The 22,937-nt window shown below is 41.2% G+C and overlaps 1 protein-coding gene across 1 annotated transcript in view; it reads right to left on the bottom strand.

The window, feature by feature from the left end:
- The window catches only part of PHF20 (PHD finger protein 20), a 132,092-nt gene that overhangs the window by 11,964 nt on the left and 97,191 nt on the right, over positions 1-22,937 (bottom strand). The window contains exons 10-14 of the mRNA XM_004697958.2: positions 17,734-18,012; positions 7,028-7,126; positions 6,208-6,372; positions 4,920-5,098; positions 1,841-1,940 (exon numbers count right to left, since the gene is read on the bottom strand). Coding sequence (XP_004698015.1) covers positions 1,841-1,940; positions 4,920-5,098; positions 6,208-6,372; positions 7,028-7,126; positions 17,734-18,012 — 822 coding nt within the window. The remainder of the gene's footprint in view (positions 1-1,840; positions 1,941-4,919; positions 5,099-6,207; positions 6,373-7,027; positions 7,127-17,733; positions 18,013-22,937) is intronic.

Below are 22,937 nucleotides of genomic sequence, written 5' to 3' on the forward strand. Positions count from 1 at the left end.
TTGCTCATTTTTACACTGGTTCTTCTCACCGCGACCCCATGGATAGTCATAGGAATCTGAATCATGTTTTCATGACTGCATCCCAAATGCCTGGAAAAAGGCATCTTGAACAGATTTATAACATAACTAGAAAAAACCCCAAGTCCATTCCCATTTCCCCCAACGACACCACCTAACAAAATAGGTGGTCAGGCCCCTTCCCTTCTCTGGACTTCTGTTTCCTATCTGTTACACTGACAGATGAATTCCATGACTTCAAAGGTCTTGATCACTAGAGGTCTCCTTAGGAACTAAAAGAACAAGCAAGTGTGAATAGCATTTCTTGCTCCAGAAGCTCAAGGAACAGCTTTCAGTCAGACTGTTCTTAACCTTCCAATAGCTATCCCTCCATCAAACCCCTGAAATAACCCAGAAAATCCCCATCAAGGTCCTTGGAGCATATTTCTGATTTTACTAAGGTACAGTAAGACACCTCAATTCTCTTTTAAAGATCCTTAAATAACCTTTAAATAACAAAGCTTCGGTTAAACTTTTGACCCAACACCACAAAGTCAAACAATTTACAAATGCAGATCCTATGACAGACATTCAATATTCAATGCAGGACCGAGTCTATTCCCAGCCTTGGTGATTGAAATCGTAAAAGATCAGAAATTTCACCAGGACTCAATGAAAACAGGGGCTGTCATTTCTGTGGAGGTAAAGAATGAGAGACAAGCATGTAGACAAAAGAGATTTTAAATAGGAGCCCTCGGGTTACGTGGGGGAGTCTGACAGGCTGTAGGCAGTGGATGACCAGCAGCATCAGAGCAGCAAGCCTGTTGTTGAAGACCAAGGTCAGACATGTGGTTTCTCACCTAGCAGTCATGTCCAATGTGGGGACTTAACTAAGTGGTCCCCGAGGTCCTGCCAATGAATGATAGCTAACCTGATCCTGTTTCTTCCTTGGAATGAGAAGACAAACAGAAGCAGCTGTCTCAGTGTCTACAGGCTAATCTAGTCTAAGGAGTCAAGGTTCCCACAACAGAGGTCATTGTGGCCATAAGGGAAGTGCCTGCTAGAAAAGAAACCGGAGTTCTTTTCATAACCAGCCAATCAAGAGATCCGGTTCCACAAATCAGTACTTCTAATTTCCTTTATGGGATTTGGAAAGTCATAAGCATCTGCTTAGAGTCTATTTCTTCTTCATAAGCAAAATGAGAGTAGGAACTCCTTCCAGGTCCACCTCATATGAGTAATAGTAATAAAAGCAGAGGTGCTAAAACACTGGCTGACTATAAGGAAATTGTGGGACTGGAGCTAGAAGAAGCACCTTCCAGGGGTTAAAAAACAGATATCACGATCCTTCTAAAGCCAGAACCCACAGATTCATTGTTAACCAAAGAGGCAAGCAAGTGCCACAGGCTACCGAAATGACACTAACCTATCCTGCTACCGAATTACTCACTGCTTTCTCTGTGGCATGTTCCGTGCCACCACACCCTTTGTCTTTCCTTCATGAGTCTATCTCCCTTTCTGGCAGCAGATGGCACCACAGGGAGCAAAGGCATGTTTCCAACCCTCCAAGAGACCCAAAAAGTCAAGAGCAGAGCCCACATGCCCAACTTCATGAGCTCTCAAGAAAAAAGAAAATGCTAGCTCAAAGCCAGGTCTTCTGCTAGGTGAATCTCTTAATCTGAGTTCAAAACAGCCTGTCCCCAGGTAGACAAACAACAAAGGCAAAACAGGTGAAGTCCAATCAATGAGTCTGATGACCACAGACATTTAGGATGTTTCATGATCAGCTGTGCTAAGGAAAAAGCCATGTACTATTAATACTCTGACTCCAGAAAAACTCTACCTGGTGGATCTTGGCAAACATAACAGGTGTATTTCTCGGGCACATTTTCTTCCAGTAATCCCATGCAGACCCCATGCTGCCAGCAATGGCACTCTTCACACTGTTAGAATTAAAGCAACAAAAATTAAACTCAGAAGGTATCCTTCATCCAAAATTAAGCCCTACCTGCAAGGGTGGGGGGAGCAACAAGAGAGGGGAGATAAGAGCATGCTCTACTGATTTATAAAAGAAGTGAGCTGCAACCATTCCACTAGACCTGCACTGTCTATCTAATATGGGAGTCACTGGCCACAAGCGACTATTTAAATTAACCGATTTAAAAAGAAAAAGTTTGTTCCTCAGTTCTAATAGTCACATTTCACGTGCTCACAGCCAAAGGAGCCTAGTGGTAACTGTACTGGACAGAGCAAATAAAGGACCTTTAACTCTTCCACAGTATCAATCCAAAATAATTTCTAGAGACTTTATGCTTCTGGGTCACTTTCCCAGGACAGTGGAGAGGTTGTTCAAGTCTTTAGAGAGAAAGGCTAACTTGGGGCAGCCAAATTTGAGTTTAACTTCTGAATCATTAGTCTTTCTCACTTTGAATGGGTCATTTTTCCTGCCTGGACTTCAGTTTCTGATTTATAAATAGGATATTATTCCTCCTCACCTCATGGGGCGGTTTGTGAGGATTTGATGGATCATGTGTAAAAGCTCCTAGGTCAGAGTCAACCTACAACTTATAAAGATGAAGTGGCTGGGCAATCAGATTTTTTGTTAACTTGAACCCGTGTGAAAGTCCTTGGAGGTGTCATTTTCTGTGAGTGAGAACTCTTCTCTCTCCGTCCGTCGGTCTCCCTGCTTGCTGGGACTCTGGATTTGCCTCTGAGGGCAACCCTATGTGAGTCACTGATCCTAGGAGCCGACCTGGGAACTGTGGGCACTACTCCTTCAATCTTGGATCCACATGACTCTGCACCCACCGACGTGTGATCTCCCAGCTTCCCCCTTCACCTTTCTTTGTCATAACTGGTTTTGTTTCTCTGGACCATCCAAGCTACCACAATGCCTATTACTAATACTACTGCTACTAGGCAAGAGAATATAGTTAATGCTTTTTAGAGTATTGTGCGCTAGCAACTTTCCACTTAATCTCTCCTAACCTTACCAAGAGTCACAGAATCCAGGGGAGGGAAAGAAGAAGGGAAACTCCCTGGACTTTCAGAACACATAGTCTACACATGAGCCTTAAACTTTTACCCAACCAACAGCTGAAGAGTCTGGCATGATCTTGAAGGTGGGCCACCAGCTGGGTCACTAAAGACTGAGAATAATACAAAACTCAGATTTTGGTCACTTGGAGTCACACAAGCCCCATGTAAGAATCGGAAACTCTCTGGGAAGCCAATCACAGCAGAATCAAGTGGAAGAACTAGAAGAGATTTCAAATAAGATATGATCCAGATTCTCCATGCTGCAAATGAAGAAACTGAGGCACAGAAAAGTAATGTGTGCAAGACAATGAAGACAGCTGGTAGCATAAAATAGGCAATTAAAGTCTGGGTGGGGTTGGGAGCCTGTCTCCTTAATGATTTTAAGCTTGAAAACGAGGAATCACCAAAATGAAGCAAATGCAAGTAAGTTCCAAAATAAAAAATGTTAGCATGTCCACTGAAGTTGGATACGATACATTATTCATCTTTTTTAAGTTTAAATTTAGAAATGGATGTGAATTATAACACATAAAACATCTAAGAATGAATCTAAAAAATATAACTTTATAAAAGATATTTAATACAGAAAACTTTAAAAGAAAGACTTGATGGAACTTAATAGGAACTGGAAGACTTAACAGGAACTGGAAACACAGGGAATCCAAGGTGAATGATGTGGGGAGTGCGGAGTGGAGACCCAAAGCCCATTAGTAGGCCACTGGAGATCCCCTTGCAGAGGGGTCTCGGGAGGAGACGAGCCAGTCAGAGTGCGATGTAGCAACGATGAAAAATATAACTTTCCTCTAGTTCCTAAATGCTTCCTCCCGCCCCCACTATCATGATACGAATTCTACCTTGCAAGTCTGGGTAGACCAGAGGATGTACACTGGTACAGATAGGAACTGGAAATACAGGGAATCCAAAGCGGACGGTTCCTTCAGGACCAGTGGTGTGAGTGGCGATACTGGGAGGGTAGAGGGAGAACGGTTGGAAAGAGGGAACTGATTACAAGGAACTATATGTGACCTCCTCCCTGGGGGACGGACAACAGAAAAGTGGGTGAAGGGAGACGTCGGACAGGGCAAGATATGACAAAATACCAATTTATAAATTATCAAGGGCTCATGAGGGAGGGGGGAGGGAGGGGAAAAAATGAGGACCTAATGCCAGGGGCTTTAGTGGAGAGGAAATGTTTTGAGAATGATGAGGGCAATGAATGTACAAACGTGCTTTACACAATTGATGTATGTATGGATTGTGATAAGAGTTGTATGATCCCTTAATAAAACGATTAAAAAGAAAATTCACCTCAAAGAAAAAGTAAGGATCTATCTAGAGCAGTGTTTCCCAAAGTGGGTGAGACCACCCCTTGGGGGTGGGTGAGCTGCAAAATCCTGGATTGTGGAGCACAGTACAAAAGTTCAGAACTGTGGGTAGGGGTAGGCGACTGAGTAATTTCCCCCTACCCATGTTTTGACAAGTTTGGGAACCCATGATCTGTAGGAAGAAGATTAAACTGCAATGCCAGAGTTGGGTCCTTGCTGTTCAGCAACTCGCTGTGTTGCCAAAGACACAGCCTTTCCCAGTTACGGGTTTTAGCTGCCTCTAGAGAGGGTGAGAGGTTCAAGTTTCCTCCTGTTCTAGTAAATGACTATGTACATCAGCCTAGAATTCAGAGAGGAAACCAAGCCAGGAAGCAAAGCTCAGACTGATGCCAAGAATATTGCTTATCTGAGGCTTCATGATTTGACATTTTTGGTGGCTTCTAACTAGAACACGTTTTTTGTGCAAATAATGTATTGTTAGCATAAAAACACTACAGTCCTTCAAAATTCTTACCAGTTTATACTTTTCTAGATGGATCTCTTGGCAGTTTTGCCTACCTGAATCATGAAGTCATTTTCCTCCTGGACCTCACAGATGCAGCGGACCACCTCAAAATCGTACCGGACATCCCCATCCAGCTCTTCATCTGGGTTGGTGGTCACGTCCACATCTTGGCCATACTCTTCATCACTCCAAAGAAAGCTCTCGGATGAGGATTCACTCAGATTATCCTCCTCTGGGTGGAAAGGGGGAATAATTTAAAATTGCATTATTACATAAAAACATCCTGGATTGTCAAGACTGGAAAATGTGGACTCCAATGTGTTTCTTAGGCCTGTCATATGATAACAGCCCAAGCGATGGGGGATGCCTGGCAATGACCTGAACTCTTAATTCCTCATTCAAATAAGAGGGAAGCCCAAAGTCAGTGGCTGTTCAAGGTCCCAGAACTCAATGCAAAGGAGTTCTACCTGCCCACGATCCACATAGGGCAGGGGTCCTCAAACTTTTAAAACAGGGGGCCAGTTCACTGCCCCTCAGACCCGTTGGAGGGCCGGACTATAGTTAAAAAAACAAACAAACTATGAACAAATTCCTATGCACACTGCACATCTTATTTTGAAGTAAAAAAACAAACGGGGCAAAAACACCCGGCGGGCCAGATAAATGTCCTTGGCAGGCCACATGTTGCCCGCAGGCCGTTGTTTGAGGATGCCTAACATAGAGCAACTTCACCCCACCCAGCCAGGGCCCCGCTTATTATCAGCATACATGCAAACCTAGCTTTAAAGCTCTGCAGACAGTGACGATTGTGAAGGGATCAGATTCCAGGGGAAAACAGAACCAGACTGTCTGCTTACAGATGTAGTCACAGCTAACAATTATGGGGACTTACTCTGAGTCAGACACTATTTTTTAGCTTTTCCCATATATTTAATGAATTCCTTTAAAACTCAATCACGGAATCACCTAAGTCGCTGAAGGAAGGGAAATTTCACAGTTGGCTCAGATTCCCCTGAGCAACCATGCCAGATGCAGAAGTCCTCAACAAGGAATGAAAGAATGAGATGGACACGTGTGAAAGTAAATAAGGGAAAAGAGGATAAAGGGTCTGGTTATTCTCAGGTTTAAAGGTACCTAATGCACATGCATTAAGACAAAGGGGGAGGTTCAGAGATGGCACAGTTAGTTAACAGTCTTTGTTTTATATGATATACCTCTTATTTTAAAAAGATGATAGATCTTACTTGAGAGTCTGGGAAGTAGATTACAGCAGCAACATAAATCCAGTCTTCTCAATTACAGTTTGGTTCAAACTGTAAGGCCAACGAAGAGTCTCCTTACCAGATACTTTCACTTTTCCTTTGTGGTTTCCGGATTCTGAGCCAGGGAGCTGTGGGCTCAGGTGGGCTCCAGGCTTGTGTGAAGTCCCACACCTGGTAACAGCAAACGCCTTAGGTGGAGAGGGCTCCTGGGAGGTATCACTGACCTCCTCACTGCAGGGGCATTCTGAAAGAAAGGAACCACAAAGGAATGAGTAGCCCCCCAGAAATCATCAAGGCATCCCAGAATCAATTTATCAATAGTTCAAATAGCTCAAAGGCTCAGCGAGCAATTCAGCCACAAAAGGGGGGTCTGGAGACCCGATTCAGGGTTCAGTATTTTAAGCTACCTCCAGGCGCCTCAACACCAAATGCTTCCTGCTCCCCTCCTTTTCTCCGTTTCCCTCCCTCTTTTCCTCTGTCAGTAGATGAAAATAAAACATTGGTTTCATTTGATACCCACCACCACCCCTATGCCTCAAGGAATGAATTCTTGAAAGGGTTCAGAGATGTATAGTTTGAGAGTTATGTGTATAAGCGGTCACTTATTTATCTGCATATCCTCTCCAACAAGGATGTTTTTATGTGTACTGCCCTAACACATGGCACTGGCCAATGCAGTGGGAAGGGTTTTATAAATGTCAAACAGGCCTTGAAACACTAGGGCATACGAGCTCCTCTCCTGCCATGGCCCATGCACAGAAGTACCTACAGGTGGGGCCCCTCTCCCCTCAGCCCCCTGGTTCCCTCAGTGCAGGTTCTAAGGCTAGGTTGGGGAGACCACCACCTCTCCCCAAACTTGAGGTGAGGAAATCCAGATGAAACAACTCGGGAAAAATTACCAGGCTTGGTTTTCTTTTTCTTTTTCTTTTTTTTCTTTGGTTTCACTCTCACAAACTCTTTGAACTTCTTCTCTTTATTCTTTTCCTTGTCTTTCACAGCTAGAATTAAGCACAAATTTAAGAGTTGGTCTCTTAACTTTTCATCTTACAGGCTAGTGTGTGTGTTCAATTACTAAGTAATTGCACACTTCAATGAAGAACCATAAGAGACAGTGAATCAGTGCTGTTGCTGGCTCTGTCTGGGAGGTCATTTTCCCTCCAAGACAGTGGTTCTCAACCTGTGGGTTGCAACCCATTTGGGGGTCAAACAACCCTTTCACAACGGTTGCCTAAGACAGAGCTCCTCTATCTGTCTCCAGACGGGTCTGCCCACATGCAGATACACCCACATATGAGCACTCGGCATGATGACATTATCACGCCAACCCCATCACATGTACCCCATACAAATACAGGTTTATGTGACAGGGCTGGCGCCATAATGTACTTATGCGGACCAGTCATACATGTGTAGAGATCGGCTCCTGTGTAGAAAACAGTTGCTATGTTGAAAGCAGCAGTACTGGAGGTAAAATGGCACTTCATAAATTACCTATAATTACTAGGTAAATGTAAAATCACCAATTACTGCAAAAAATACATATATATTTGTATCGTGGAAACTTAATCCGGATGCTGATCGGTCTTCTTCTATTTAGCTGTGGTTGATGTGAATACTGCCCCCTTGTGATCGTAACAGGTATGTAAAAAAAACAACAGGGAATGATAAATCATAGGAAGCTTTAATGAACTATATTGACTAAACTACACCATATACCATCTTTTGTATTATTAAAGCTGTTATATATTATTTTCATCAGCAAATCATCCCATGACAATGGATCGTGTAGAGAAGTGCGTTAAGAAAATACAGTAAGGTTGAATGATGGGGGGAGTGCGGAGTGGAGACCCAAAGCCCATTAATAGGCCACTGGAGATCCCCTTGCAGAGGGGTCTCGGGGAGGAGACGAGCCAGTCAGGGTGCGATGTAACAACGATGAGAAATACAACTTTCCTCTAGTTCCTAAATGTTTCCTCCCCGCTCCCACTACCATGACTCGAATTCGACCTTGCAAGGCTGGCTAGACCAGAGGATGTACACTGGTACAGATAGGAACTGAAAATACAGGAAATCCAGGGCGAATGAGCCCTACAGGACCAGTGGTGTGAGTGGCGAAACAGGGAGGGTAAAGGGAGAATGGGTAGGAAAGAGGGAACCGATTACAAGGAACTGTGTGTGACCTCCTCCCTGGGGGACAGACAACCAAAAAGTGGGTGAAGGGAGACGTCGGGCAGGGCAAGATATGACAAAATACCAATTTATAAACTATCAAGGGCTCGTGAGGGAGGGGAGAGCGGGGAGGGAGGGGAAAAATGAGGACCTAATGTCGGGGGTTTAAGTGGAGAGAAAATGTTTTGAGAATGATGTACAAATGCACTTTACACAATTGATGTGTGTATGGATTGGGATAACAGTTGTATGAGCCCCTAATAAAATGTTTAAAAAAAGAAAATACAGTAAGGCTTTACCTCAATAATTACAGCAGGAATTGAGAAACCGCAATGTGTTATTTGTTGTGAAGTTCTCTCAGCCAAATCTATGAAGCTGAACAAACTAAAACACCATTTTGATAGCAAGCATCTGAGCTTTGCCAGCAAGGATACCAATTACTTTAGAAGCACAGCTGATGGGCTCAAGAAAGCCAGACTTGACACTGGTGGCAAGTACCACAAACAAAACGCAGCAGCCATTGAAACTTTATATTTGGTGGCATTCAAAATCTCCAGAGCTATGAAATCTCACACCATTGCAAGGATTTACTGTTGTCAGTAGCCAAAGATATTGTTCCAGTTATTATCGGAGATGAATTTGTTACAAAATTTAATGCAATTTCCTTACATTCTGCAGAAGAATCGATGACATGTATGCTGATATTCTTGATCAGATAATTCAGGATATTAAATCTGCTCCACTTCCAATATTTAGCACCCAGCTTGATGAATTTACAGACGTTGCAAACTGTTCACAGTGACTGGTTTACAGTGAGGTATATTAATGATGGTGACTTTAAAGATGAGTTTCATTTTTGCAAACCTCTTGAAACGCTGACTACTGCACATGATATATTTGACACAGTTGGTTCATTTCTGAAAGAGCATAAGATCTTTTGGGAAAAGGTTTGTGGTGTTTGCACAGATGGTGCTCCAGCTATGCTGAGCTGTCAATATGGATTTCAGTGTTTGGTACTGAATGAGTCAACAAAAGTCATCAAAACTCACTGTAGGGTTCATCAGCAAATATTAGCAATGAAGATGCTGCCACAAGAGTTACAAGATGTAAAAAAAAAGTCATAAGTTCTGTCAATTTTGTAAAGCAAGCACTTTAAACAGTAGGCTGTTTTCACAACTGTGCAACAAGTTGGAGGCAGTGAATAACGCTCTGCTATTTCACACTGAAGTGAGATGGTTGTCGAGAGGAAAGTTTTAAAATGTGTTTTGAGCTTTGTGATGAACTCAAAACCTTTTTCAATCAGAAAGCAAGACCACAGGTGGAAGCACTTTTCAGTGATAAAAGTGAACTGCAGACAATAGCTTACTTGGTTGACATCTTTGCCATCTTGAATGAGTTAATTTATCACTGCAACCATGCCTCGATTTGTCTGAAAAGATCCTATCATTCTACATGAAATTTCAGCTTTGGAAAAAAAAATTGGATGGAAATAAAATTTACATGTTGCCTACCATATCTGCTTTCTTTGAGGAACGACACTGAACCAACAAAAGGATGACGATGATAATTTCTGTGAAAGAACACTTGCACATGCTTGCAGACGATAAGACGCTATTTCATCATACTTTCAACTCAACCTGACACCCCATTTGCACTTGCGAGAAGCCCATTCACAAAGTTTAAAATGTTCCTGAGACAGCACAAGAGGAGTTCATTGAACTTATTAACAGCGATGCAGCGAGAACTGATTTCTCTACAATGCAGTTACAAAATTCTAGATTAAGTGTTTGCAGTCATATCCTGTTGTCTGAGACTGGGTTGCGCCGCCTTCTTCCATTTCTAACAACTTATTTTTGTGAAACAGGGTTTACAACTTGTTGGTTATCAAGTCTAAATACAGAAGTAGACTTGTTGTGGAAGATGATCTTCATTGTGCTCTTGCAAAGACTGCCCTGGGAATTTCTGATCTGGTGAGAAAGCAGCTATCTCAACCTTTGCACTGACTTTGGCTTTTTGTGTATACTGTCGCAAAATGTAGCAATGTAGTTTACTGTTGTTATATGTAAGCATGCTACACCATGCTACATGACAAAATTTCATTTATTTGTAATTAGAAATAAATATTTCATAATATATAATTACATATTGTTTTTGTGATTAAGCACTATGCTTTAATGATGCTCAATTTGTAACAATGAAAATATATCCTGCATATCAAATATTTACATGACGATTCATAACAGTAGCAAAATGACAGTTATGAAGTAGCAACGAAAATAATTTTATGGTTGGAGGTCACCACAACAAGAGGAACTGTATTAAAGGGTCACGGCATTAGGAAGGTTGAAAACCACTGCTCTAAGATCTGTGACCCCCTCCCTCACCCTCACTTAGCCTTTCCATTAAGGATTTGCAAACTAGAGGTGGCCCCTTGTTATCAAAAGTAGGTTTTACTGATATGAAACCCACATTGGGTGAAATCTACAGAGATAATAACTAGAATAAGGGTTCCTGGGGGTGTGGCAGCAGCGTAGGGGGTGATGGGGAACTATGTCAAGAGTACAAGGAAATAAATGTTCTGAAAATGATTGTGGTAGCGATTGTTTAATACTCCTTGATATGACTGAACTATTGAATAGTACGATGCCAGGATTATGTCCTAATAAAATGGTTTAGGCGGGAAGGAGTAGATTTTACTTACATGCAACCATATTAATTTGTGACAGATTGTCTACAGCTGCTTTCAAGCTTCAACACAAGGTATTAAGTAGTTGCAACAGAGACCATATGACCCCAATGACAAAAATATTTTATTGTCTGGCCCTTTACAGAAAATGTTTATTGACACCTACTTGAAATACTGCTTCTCAACCTGGCTACGCACTGGAATCATCTGGGGAGCTCTTTTCAAATGAATGCCTGGTCCCACCACCACCAATTCTGGTTTGAGGCATGGCTTAGACATCAGGATTTTTTGTTTCCGGGGTTTTTGTTTGTTTGCTTTATTTTTTAATGAAGTGCAATTCAACACAAAAATTAACCATTTTTAAGTAAACAATTGGGTGCATTTAGTTCACTCACAATATGGTGCAGCAACAATCACCTATGCAGTCCCAACAGATTTTCACCACCCAAAATGAAACCCTGTACCTATCAAGCACTGCTCTCTCTTCTCCCCCTGCTCAATGGGTTTGTCTGCTTCATAGAAACGGAATGATACAATCTGTTGTGTATGACTTCTGAAATAGCACAGTAGCACAAAGAGATTAATTGACACATGGAACATTTCATTCTTGAGACTACATTTCCCTTAATTCCTAGGCACACCATGCTATCTCGAGGTAACTGAGCATATTTGGGACTGAAATTCCCAGAATTGCTTATACTCAGTGGGAACCTTTAAATACGCGTGGAGAAGCCATATTCCTGATCTCATTAACTTTCAGGTTGTGACTTTCCCCTGGAGCCCATAATAAAACTCCCCAGTACTGCCTCTATGTCTGATCAGAGCAATTTTTTTCTTGCAGTGAAAGACAATAATCTGATCTTAGTAACAATTCTACTTTGCATGTTTTAAAGGGCATCGGGATTTTAAGAAAACGCTCTCCAGGTGATCAGCATCAAGATGGATCACAAAGAAAATGTGAGGCAGAGTAGGCAGTGGGGTTCAACTAATGTGAACAAGGCACTTTCGTATGCAAGAAAATCACAAGCCTTTCACATTTAATCCTTAAAACAACCTGTGTACAAGCAGACCTTGGAGATATTTGTGTTCAGTTCCAGATCCCAGCAACGAAGCAAATATATTATAATCAAGTAAGTCACATGAGCTTTTGTTTCCTGGTACATATAAAAGTTATGGTTTACACTATACTGTAGTCTATTGGGTATGTAACATTATGAAAAACTGAGAATTACCAAAATCTGACACAGAGACACAAAGTGAAGACATGCTGTTAGAAAAATGGCACCAACAGGCCTGATCTACAGAGGGTTGGCACAAACTTTCCATTTGTACCTACTTCCATAAATATTAGTCTAGGGTACACTGGTCTGACAGGGACTGGTGGAACCCCCAAGATACTCTTCAAGTTAAGAACTGAACTGACTCCCATCTCCTATGGCTCTGAGTTTTCTGTTTGCAGCCAATCAACAGATAAGGCTACAGACAAGACCCACTGCCTTCAATTTAATGGCGACTTCTGGCCACCCTATAGGATTTTCCAAGGCTGTAAATTTTTACAGGAGCAGAAAGCTTCAGCCTTTTTCTCCCAGAGTGGCTGGTGGGCGTGAACCACTGACCTTGAGGTTAACAAGCTAAACTTCCCCAACAGCATCACCAGGGCTTCTGAAGGATATATAAGGTAAACAGTAAGACCAGGGAGGTAACACACTTAACAACCAACCAGATGAGGTCAAGAGGGTAGCATTTGCCCAGGGATAAAGGGAAAAACATGCTGTCATACTGTGGGGATTGCAATGAATGGCACTAATCAAAAGATGTTGATTAGAAAATCAACTTACTCTTTAAACTTTTACCCAAACCACAATTAAAAATAAAAATTTACAGCCTTAGAAACCCTCCAGGGCAGTTAGTTCTACACTCTCTTATATACTAGATATGAGTACGAAACCACTCAATTGGCATTAAGTTTGGGATTGCTCTGGCCCTCCAGGACCATGTCACCCCTGTTGCCCAGGGCATCTGTTAAATGAGCACCCAGGAACCATCAGAGAGGAAGAATGGGCTGTAGCTATCAGCTGGTAAGCCTCAGGTCTACAGTTAGAAGTTGATTTGATTTAGAACATGAAGAGTCTTAGTGCCTTTCCAACTAAAACGTTCTGCCACTGTGAAACAGTAAAACAGGAAATTTAGAGGGGGGGGGGTGTGCCTCTTAATCCAATTTGTAAAAACATTCATTTTAAGATCAAGAAACCAAGGGTCAGAGAAATAAATTGATGCAGCCAAGGTCACACAGCTCTTTAGCAAAGCAGGTCTGCTGTCTTATGAATTTCATAAAAGATTATGAACCATTTTTTTAATCAGATCCTGAAATCAGATTTTATTTACCCCAACATAATAACAAACAAAGCCCTCCAAAAAACAAAAACAAAAAAGCCAAAGCCACCTCATTTTGTCATCTATGGAGTGTACAGAACAGTACCTACCTTAAAAGATTAGTTCTGGGAATTCAAGAAAATGCCACAGGCATTGGCTGACACATGGCAAGTACTCAAATGTTATCTGTTATCTTGCTTACAAACTCTTCCTGGACTGGGGTTAGCCAGTCCGTGGCCCACAAAGCACGTGCCTGCCTGCAGTGCTTGCCTCCTGCTGCCCAGACAGGGCTGGGCAAAGAGCAGCTTCCTACCTCCGGAAGGTGGGGCTTTCCATCCTTCATGATGGTCACTTGTCCTTTCCCTAGGCTGCCAATGTCCATCAGGAGAACAATCAAGAGAGCTCTTCTAACCTGCCGTTTCCCCCATCAGATCGTCACCCACTTATGAGAGCAGAAGGTCAACTACCATTATCAGACTATCACTTCCAGGAGGGAGAAGGAAAGAGTTAACTCACAGCACTTCACTTATGTGAGAACTCTTGTACACCAGATCATGGCCGCGTGGTAGGACGAATCAGTGGCCAGAGCATGTTCTAATCTATACAAGAGGATGGCAACTTAAAAAGCCGAACAGCAGTGGGTATATACTGAAAGGGATTCCTATTGCCTATCAGAGTAAGTGGGATCCAGGGCTTGCCACCCATAATACATGATCTTTACTTTGCCAATATCATCTTCCATCATCCACAACCAAGAATCCCATCTAGACACCAGCTAAGTGGGCTCTTCAATAAAGCCCTCCTTCACGCTCTACATCCTTCAACACCCATTTCTCTATGTCATGCTTCCCTGGAGCTAGATGTCACTACGTAATGGCATTCTGGTCTACTGGATATGAAAAGAAGTGATGTGTGGCACTTTTGGGTTGTATCCTTAAAATCTAAGAAAAAGACATAGTCTTCCTTTCCCAGCTGAAGAGACAGGCATGGTGAGGAGCCATCATGGACCAGGCAGAGGAAAGTAACACCTTAAGCTTAAAAAAGCAATGAGAAAGGGGCTGGATCCCAGAACTTCACAAAGTCATAGCAAAGCCACCATATACAGTTTGGAGTTTGAGTTTCTGATAGTTGACCTCTTACTTTTTGCTAAAGAGAACATGAAATCTTAATGGCACAAAGACCAGACAACTACAAACACATACCATCGGATGAGGTAGGCCATTAGCCTAAGGTCAGAACGGGGTTCAAAGGTTTGCTGAGATACATAGCTTTAAAAGGGATGGGAGGATAAAATGTCACAAAAACATGATTGGTAGCAGATCAATACATCACAGTCACTGTAGGACTCCTGAATTAGGATCACGGCCATGATTGGGACACATACATTATGTTAAACAGAGGAGCTTACAATATTGGTTCAGGGTTTTTCTGAGGCAGCCAGGGCATACTTTATGACTTTATAACTCCCAGTACAGTGACCTCCATCAAGGTGTTCTCAAGCCAATTTTGACTTGAGTGAGCCTGTATGGCAGAGCTGCCCTGTAGGGTTTTCTAGAAATTAGATTACCAAGCTTTTGGTGGTTAAAAGAGTCAACCTTTTGAATAGCAAGCAGGTGCGTCCAAATATCACTACTTTAGATATCAGGCAAGCTTATTTGTGAAGACTTGCAAAATGGATGGAGGCAGGATTTCTAGTAAGATGTGAGTCTCTAGATTCTCCAATCAGAACCTTTTCTCCCATTCAATCTTATTGGCAGAGAAATTGAGGGGGCAAAAATAACAATAATCTTTGTAGGATATCTCTTAACTCTCATCCTGACAGTTCTGCTGGAAGCCCCAGAAAATCTCTACCAGAGAACTCAAGTTCCCATTTTCATAATCCAAGTATTCATCATAAAACCAAACAAACCTCCGTGAGGCTTCCTCACCCCCACCATCATGACCCCAGTACTGCCTTCACGGCAGCTAGACCGGAGCATGTGCACAGGTACGGAGAAGAGATCAGCGGTCACAACACAAGGAATCTAGGAACAAGAATGGGAGTAGAGATACCAGAAGGTGAGGGGGGAGGTGGGAAGGGGAGGGAGGAAGGGGGAACTGATCACAATGATCAACACATAATCACACACACACTCCCCTCCAGGGAGGATGAACAACAGAAACCGTGGTGGAAAGAAGACAACAGTCGGTGTAAGATATGAAAATAATAATAATTTATAATTTATCAAGGGGTCACGAGGGTGGGGGAGGGAAAAAAGAAGAGCTGATACTAAGGGTTAAATAGAAAGTAAATATATAGAAAATATTTATGGCAATATATGTACAAATATGCTTGATACAATTGATGTCTGGATTGTTTTAAGAGCCCCCAATAGAATATCTTAATAAAAGTAATTTATAAATTGTCAAGAGTTCATGAGGGTGTGAGGGAGTGGAGGGAAGGGAAAAAGAGGAGCTGATACCAAGGGTTCAAGTAGAGAGAAATGTTTTGGAAATGATGATGGCAATATATGTACAAATGTTCTTGATACAACTGATGTGTGGAATGTTATAAGAGCTGTAAGAGCCCCAAATAAAATGATTTAATTAATAAACAACCCCCCCTCCAAAAAAAATTTTACTGCCATCAAGTTGATTCTGGCCCACAGTGACTCTACAGAACAGATAAGAACTGCCCATGGGTTCCTAAGACTCTGAATCTTTAGAGAATTAAGTAGCCTCATTTCTCCCCTGCTGAGCAGCTAGTGGGTTCCAACTGTTAACCTTGTGGATAGCAGCTGAGTAGATAGCCCACTACATCACTAGGACTTCAGGTATACCTTTTAGGATTACAGATCCCAGATAACACAAATCCCATAACACTCTGTTTTCCTTAAACAGAATTTTAAGACTGTGAACTCAGAAACTGGCTGCCTATTGTCCACGTCTTGCCCTAAATACCTCTTCCCATGTGAGGAGCAGGCTGGACTCTAGGTTTCGCTGGCATCATTGCAGTGGCGAGGGCTGTCTTGCCTTCCAGCCCACCACTGCTCATCTCCCCAAGTGATCACGGCCAGCTGGCCTTTGCTGGGCTGCTCACTCTAGCTCACTGCTCGGTTTCCCAAAGGCACACAGCACAACTGCCTACAGCAGTTATATGGGTCAATATAGCTACTGAACTCCTGAATGTGATTAGTCTAAATTGAGATGTTTAGTTGGTGTGAGACTCCCACCAGATTTTAAAGACTTAGTTAAAGAAAAAGACTATTAAAATAGCTAACTTTTGTATTGATTATATGCTGGATGGTAGTATACTGGGTTAAATATCACTTAAATTAATTTCACCTGTTTCTTGTCGGTTTTAAATGTACCTATGAGAAAGTGTTAATTACATATGTAGCTCACATTATCTCTCTAATACAGTGTAGCACATATGACAAAGCTCTACCTGAGCCAGACACATCAGGTCTTCACAACATGGCTGAGGACTGATTTCTCTGCGTGTCAGAGACCATGGTATTCCGCATGGCCCTGCCCCCATCCCGACACCTAATTTCATACTGCCCTGGGAACCCTGCCAAGCATTGGGCTGCTAACAGGTAAACGGTTCTAACCCACCAGCTCTAGATCTTTGGAAAAAATAGGAAATTTTTGCTCTTGTAAAGGTTTACAGGCTTGGAAACCCTAAGAAGTTCTATTATGTTCTATAAGATGACTATGGGTTGGAATCAACTCAATGGCAGTAGGCTTAGTTTTGATTTGTGCTATGAGAATATTGTTAGATGTCCTATGAGTTCACGTACAATCTAACACGGATACATTAGAAGTGAAAAATTTATAACTTTAAAAACTATAGTGATGTTATCATTCCAGGTAAAAAGCTAAGAAACTTGGGATTCTTCCATTTGTCAGTTTCAGATGAAATCCCCCAAAAGATTCTCTGTAACAGGATATACAAACATGAGATTTACAGCAGCCTTCAATACTACCACCACAGTTTTAATGCAAAATAAAGTGTTGTTAGAAAGTGCCTTCAGTTGCAAGGAGGATAAAATAGGACTCAAATTTAGATGCAGTAATAGAATCACGACCTTTTGGTCTTCAGTCTTGCTGCTGGTAGGGATGGGGTATAGGTTTACGGGGCTGGGGGTGGGGAGGAATTACCCTGCCCAGGCTCCTCTGAGTGTGAGAGTTCTTCTCCTGGCTTCTGCAAGCGTTTCCCCTTTCTTACTGTCCCCACTTCAGAGTGTGAGGGCCAAAGTCTCCTCCAAGAGGAAACAGCACATCTTACCAGCACATAATCTAACTCTTTGGTCATGGTCAACTTTACAGAACTCAACTTGACCAGATCAGCCTAAAGCTGAGCCATCCATGACAGCAGGAAATCAAAATACTTACTTGGGGAACTGGCCGAGACTCGTTTCCTAGGCAGACTCTCCTGGCTGGCCTTATCTGAAGCTGCAGAACCCCTTGTTTGGACATGTCTCTTTCCGGGACTTTCCTCGGGCTCTGGTGACTTCTCCATTCCATGGAAATACTTCATATGATAGTGTAATAATTTGGCTTTGCGGAAAAATTTTAAACAGTCCACAACCTTGCATCTGAACTTGTGGTCCAGGTCAACAGCTGGTGTTTTAGATGCCACAAAATCATCTGTTTTCTTTAAAGCATTTGTTACTGAAAAACAAAAACAATAATCTCTTTTGTTTATCCTATAGTTATTTCAAATTATGGGACAATGCATGGCAACAAAGTGAAAGAGTCATGTGCATACAGAGGCATTGATCAGACAGCTATTACCCCCTAAACGTATTTCTATCCCCAATGAGGGGGATATAACTTGAAATAGAGATACAGCTGTGATTTATCCTCTGAAATAAGAGATTAACATGTTCAAGGAGACATGTAGTTCTTACGGTACCACAAGCTTTGGAAAGAGAACAGAGGAAAATCCTAAAGAAAAGGGAGGACCACTTATTACTCACGAGTTAGAGCACATTCAGATCACCACCATTCTGGTACCTATTTGAACTGCATTCAGGCAGATATTGTCTCAGAGATATTGCAAGTTTCATTTCACAAATAAAGATACTAATGCAATAAAATGAGTCATCCCCCTCCCCCCAAATATATATGTTTCTGTGTGTATAAAGAAGTCTTGTTCATACTATACTGTAGTCTACTAAGTGAACAATATCATTAAATCAAAATATTGTTAAATTTTCCAACAAAATATGACACAGAGACATAAAGTCACCACATGCTATGGGACAAATGGCTCCGATAGACTACGCTTGACTAAGGTTGCCACCGACCTTCAGTTTGTAAGAATGCAGTATCTGCAGCACACAACAAAGCACTAGGGAATAAAATGAAGAATGCATATAGAGAGAACTAGGGAAGCATTTTAGTGGGAACTCTTTACAGTATGAAATTGAAGGGATTTTATAAAAATCTTTGCACAGGAGGAGTATTACAAAGGATTTCAGTAGTAAGCTTTTTAGATTTCACTATACACTCTGTTTGATCAGAAGAATCCCGAGACTGTAAAATAAAATACCAACTAATGGAGAGAGAAGAAATGAAAACTTAAGAGGACTCGATTAAATTCAGAGGCAAAAAAAATTTTTTAATTTGACCTTCATGTCATTATCAAGCACCAATAACTAAAAGTAAAACTGTCTGAGGTAGTTAGTTTATTGTGCCAACCTGGCGGATAAACACATGTGGGATTAATTGAAGGGCGGAGAGATAAATGGCTCGGCAAGCATTGCCTTTCTTGTCTCTCGCTCTTTGATCATCGCACCAGTGTGCGGCTGCCTTGTTTGTTCTGTGCCTCAATTTGCAAGCTACACTACCTGTGGGACACCTAACCCGTGGACTGTGTCGCTGTCATTTGAGGTTCCTTCAAGACCGGCTTCGCCACACAATTGGAATTTACATCTCTTGAGCTGGGGGCTGTTAGACCCTGTCATCTGGCTGACTGTTGGTGACCTGCCTTGCTGTTTGCGGCCTGTGCCCGGATAGCCTGAATTGATCTACAGAGGACTACCTGGTGGCCCTCAAGACTACCAGTGTCTGCCAGTGTCTCACAACTGTTTCACGGGAGTGAGTTGCACTGAGCCATTTGTACTGCTTTATAATTTATCTGCTTATTTCTTGTGTTATATATCTACCGATCTGTATAAATATATATATAAAATTATTAGCAATCTGGTTTTGTCTCTCTAGAGAACCCTGTCTAACACACTGTCACACACAAGGAGTCCAAGAGTTAGAAACTTCATTTACTGTGACTTTCACAAAATCTTGACTCCAATAAGAGCAATTGTGGCCTAAAACTCCTCTCATTCTTACTTTACAGATCAACTCCCTCAAGAACAGACCTTCATTGAGCAATCAAATTTTCCCCAAATGTAATCGTACAATTTCTACTAAAAGTGGGCACCCCATTATTCACTTTTGGAAAAGTACAAGGCCCTAACCAGAAGAAATAAAAGCCTAAAGCACATTCTATCTAGGATACATCTCAAAATCAGCACTGGAGTATTTTTGTGTCCCAAAGATACTTTCTATTTATAGCAAAAGACAAAGAAATAGGATCAGTGGTGAGATTTTGCTGGTTCACACCAGTTCAGCAGACTCAATACAAGGATCTACAGATAACCTCCTCCCTGGGGGATGAACAACAGAAAAGTGGGTGAAGGGATACGTCGGACAGTATAAGATATGACAAAATAATAACTTATAAATTATCAAGGGTTCATGAGGGAGGGAGGAGCGGGGAGGGAGGGAGAAAAATGAGGGGCTGATGCCAAGGGCTTAAGTGGAGAGTAAATGTTTTGAGAATTATGAGGGCAACTAATGTACAAATGTGCTTTACACAATTGATGTATGGATTGTGATAAGAATTTTATGAGCCCCCAATAAAATGATTTTTAAAAAACCCAAAACATTCATCTGAGCAAGTGTATACTAAGCACCCATAGTAATGTTCATTCTGCCCAAAGGTATAAAAAAGCAGACTAAACTATGCTTGTAATATTTATTCATTTCCTAAAACTCATTATAGTTTTGATGAAAGTATGTTTTTGTTCCCTTGTTAGTTACTTCAGTAAACATATAATAATAATAATAAACCATATAATATAAAAAGTACCAAACAACCAGAGGGTGACATGCTGTCATTCATTTCAGTTCAATCATTCACCCCAAATTCCTAAGAGATATTATGAGTGAATTATGCAATTCTTTGAACACCTATGCACAAAGTGTTCAAAGAGTTGGAAATATTGTCAAAACAATTGCTGAAAGTTCAGCAGAAGCGTAAAGCGGTTTTTCGAAGATGAACATATGTTCAGAGAAGAGAAGTTACCTGTTTCTAATCTATCAAATACAATGACTATTGCCTAATTGGGCTACCTCTAAAGGAATGGGATCCTATTACAGTGAAAAGATGTTTAAGGAGTAAACCCCACATCTGATGATGCTTGGATAAAAGGGAAGACTAGTGCAAGTAGAACGCCAATGAAGAAGCAATATGGAAATATCTTAAGTAACAGTTTTATTGATTTTTGTCAGGTATTACTTACTTTTTTTCATTGATAGTTTAAAACTCTTTCTTGTAACACAATGTAGCTCTGTGCACCTCTTTTACTCTTCTGACCTAAGAATTAACTGTATGGAATAATAAACTACCTTTCAGTGTATCTTTTTTATACTTAAAACAGTCATTAGGACATCAAACCAGTTGTTTAATTATTTTAATCTGACCACTGAATAGGATCCAAATCACTAAAATGAAAAAAGAGAAGAAAAAGGAACATGAAGTGAAAATGGAATGCCTACCTGTCTGATAAATGGTTGTAAAGAGGAAAGTTTTAGTCATGGAGAAATTAAAGACTCAAATCTCTAAAATATCTCAAAATTCTTAACCCACACTTTCTCTAAAACATCCTCCTCTGGGGCATATTAGGTTGAATTATGTGAACTTGACAATTTTGTTAGTTTAAAAAAGTCAACATAATCAGGGTTTTTTCCCTATCTTCCCACCCCCCACTCCCCCAATCTTCCCCAAATCCCTGTAGACAACTCCATATGTATAAGCAAGGCTAAGGCTCAAAGTCAGAGTTTATTAGCACTGCCTGTCACATCCTGAGGATGACGGCAGTGAAGTTCAGCCACAGTAATCTCAGCCAACCATCCTTTGGCTTGTATTTGAATACTCAGTTATAAGCTTATTTATGATGAAAACAAGAACGCCAAAATATAAACATCTTTGAATTAAAAAAAGAGTTGAAAAGAATAAAGAATGCTAACCAATTCCTTGAATAAGTATCATTCTAATTGCTCATGTGTAACCACACTGTCCATTTGCATAAGCCAAAAACAGTACAGTAGTTAAAAGAGTGAGCTTCCTAGCCCAATACCTTGTCTCAAATTCCGATTCTACCTAGCTCCCCTTACTTCAATTTCCTCACGTGCAAGGTGGGGACAACAACGGTTAACTACTGCAATAAATTGTGCAAATTAAAGAAATCACACCCAATGAGCCTATAAGACTGGTAAATAGTAAGAGCTCAATGAATGTTGGTTATTATCACTACACAGATTCATTTTGGACTTATGAACAGCCACAGGATTAACTAGCTCATAGGTTAACAAAAGAGCAGAAGTCCCCACCATGCCAGCTCAATGGGTACACTCATGCCAACAAAGCAGTATGCCATCAGAGGAGCAGCCTGAGTTTAAAACCTTCAACTACCTTTCAGGAAGTGCCTAAATAAGCTGTACACATTAATTTAGAGATCTGATTATCTAGTTTCTCATTTATAAAAGGATATGATACCACCGACTTCAAAAACTTGTAGGGAATGGGTTCTAAATAATACAAGTACTCGGCACAAGGCGGGTGACCAATAAATAGAAGCCATTGATGATTTCACATAAAAACAGTTCCATAACCAGGTTTATATTATTTCTGGATCTTGGCTGGAGACACTGACTATAATTATCAAACACTCCTTTAACACCCATTCTCTGCACTGGCTATGAGAAACATTAACCTGCCAGCACTTGATTTTTGTCTACACCAAAATCAAACTACTTGCCAATGTGAATTCCCTTCTAAAAATGTAAATCTATAACTGACCACAGTGTCTTTGGCCATATGTTATTCAATTGGGTTATTACTCCCACATTTTAGGACATCTTACTTTCTACTTTTGCAGCCAAAGACATGATACAGTTTCTATCAGTCTGGGCTACCAAAATCTTGCATTTTATTTTACCTCTTTAAGTAGTAATTTCATACAAGTATATGTTAGAAATGACATTTATCCCTAATAAACTCAACTTGGCTATTTTAGTCTAAAAGGTTTATAATCTTACATTTCTTCGTTCTTGATCCAAGGTGATGAGAAAGCTAGGAGAAGAGTGCTGTGGACAGCCTTCAGAACAGCCATCAGGCTGACACCAATTAATCCATTCTCTCGAAAGAGATGTCTAAGCCAATTAAATTTCATCTAGGCAGACTACCAAGGGTAATCTATTATTTCTCCTCTTTGTCCATAAATAAATTTCAAGAGATGTGGTCAATCTGC

Source organism: Echinops telfairi, unplaced genomic scaffold (assembly GCF_000313985.2).
Source record: "Echinops telfairi isolate 266 unplaced genomic scaffold, ASM31398v2 ScPeMD7_5592;HRSCAF=6446, whole genome shotgun sequence".
In the NCBI taxonomy this organism is placed as follows: Eukaryota; Metazoa; Chordata; class Mammalia; order Afrosoricida; family Tenrecidae; genus Echinops; species Echinops telfairi.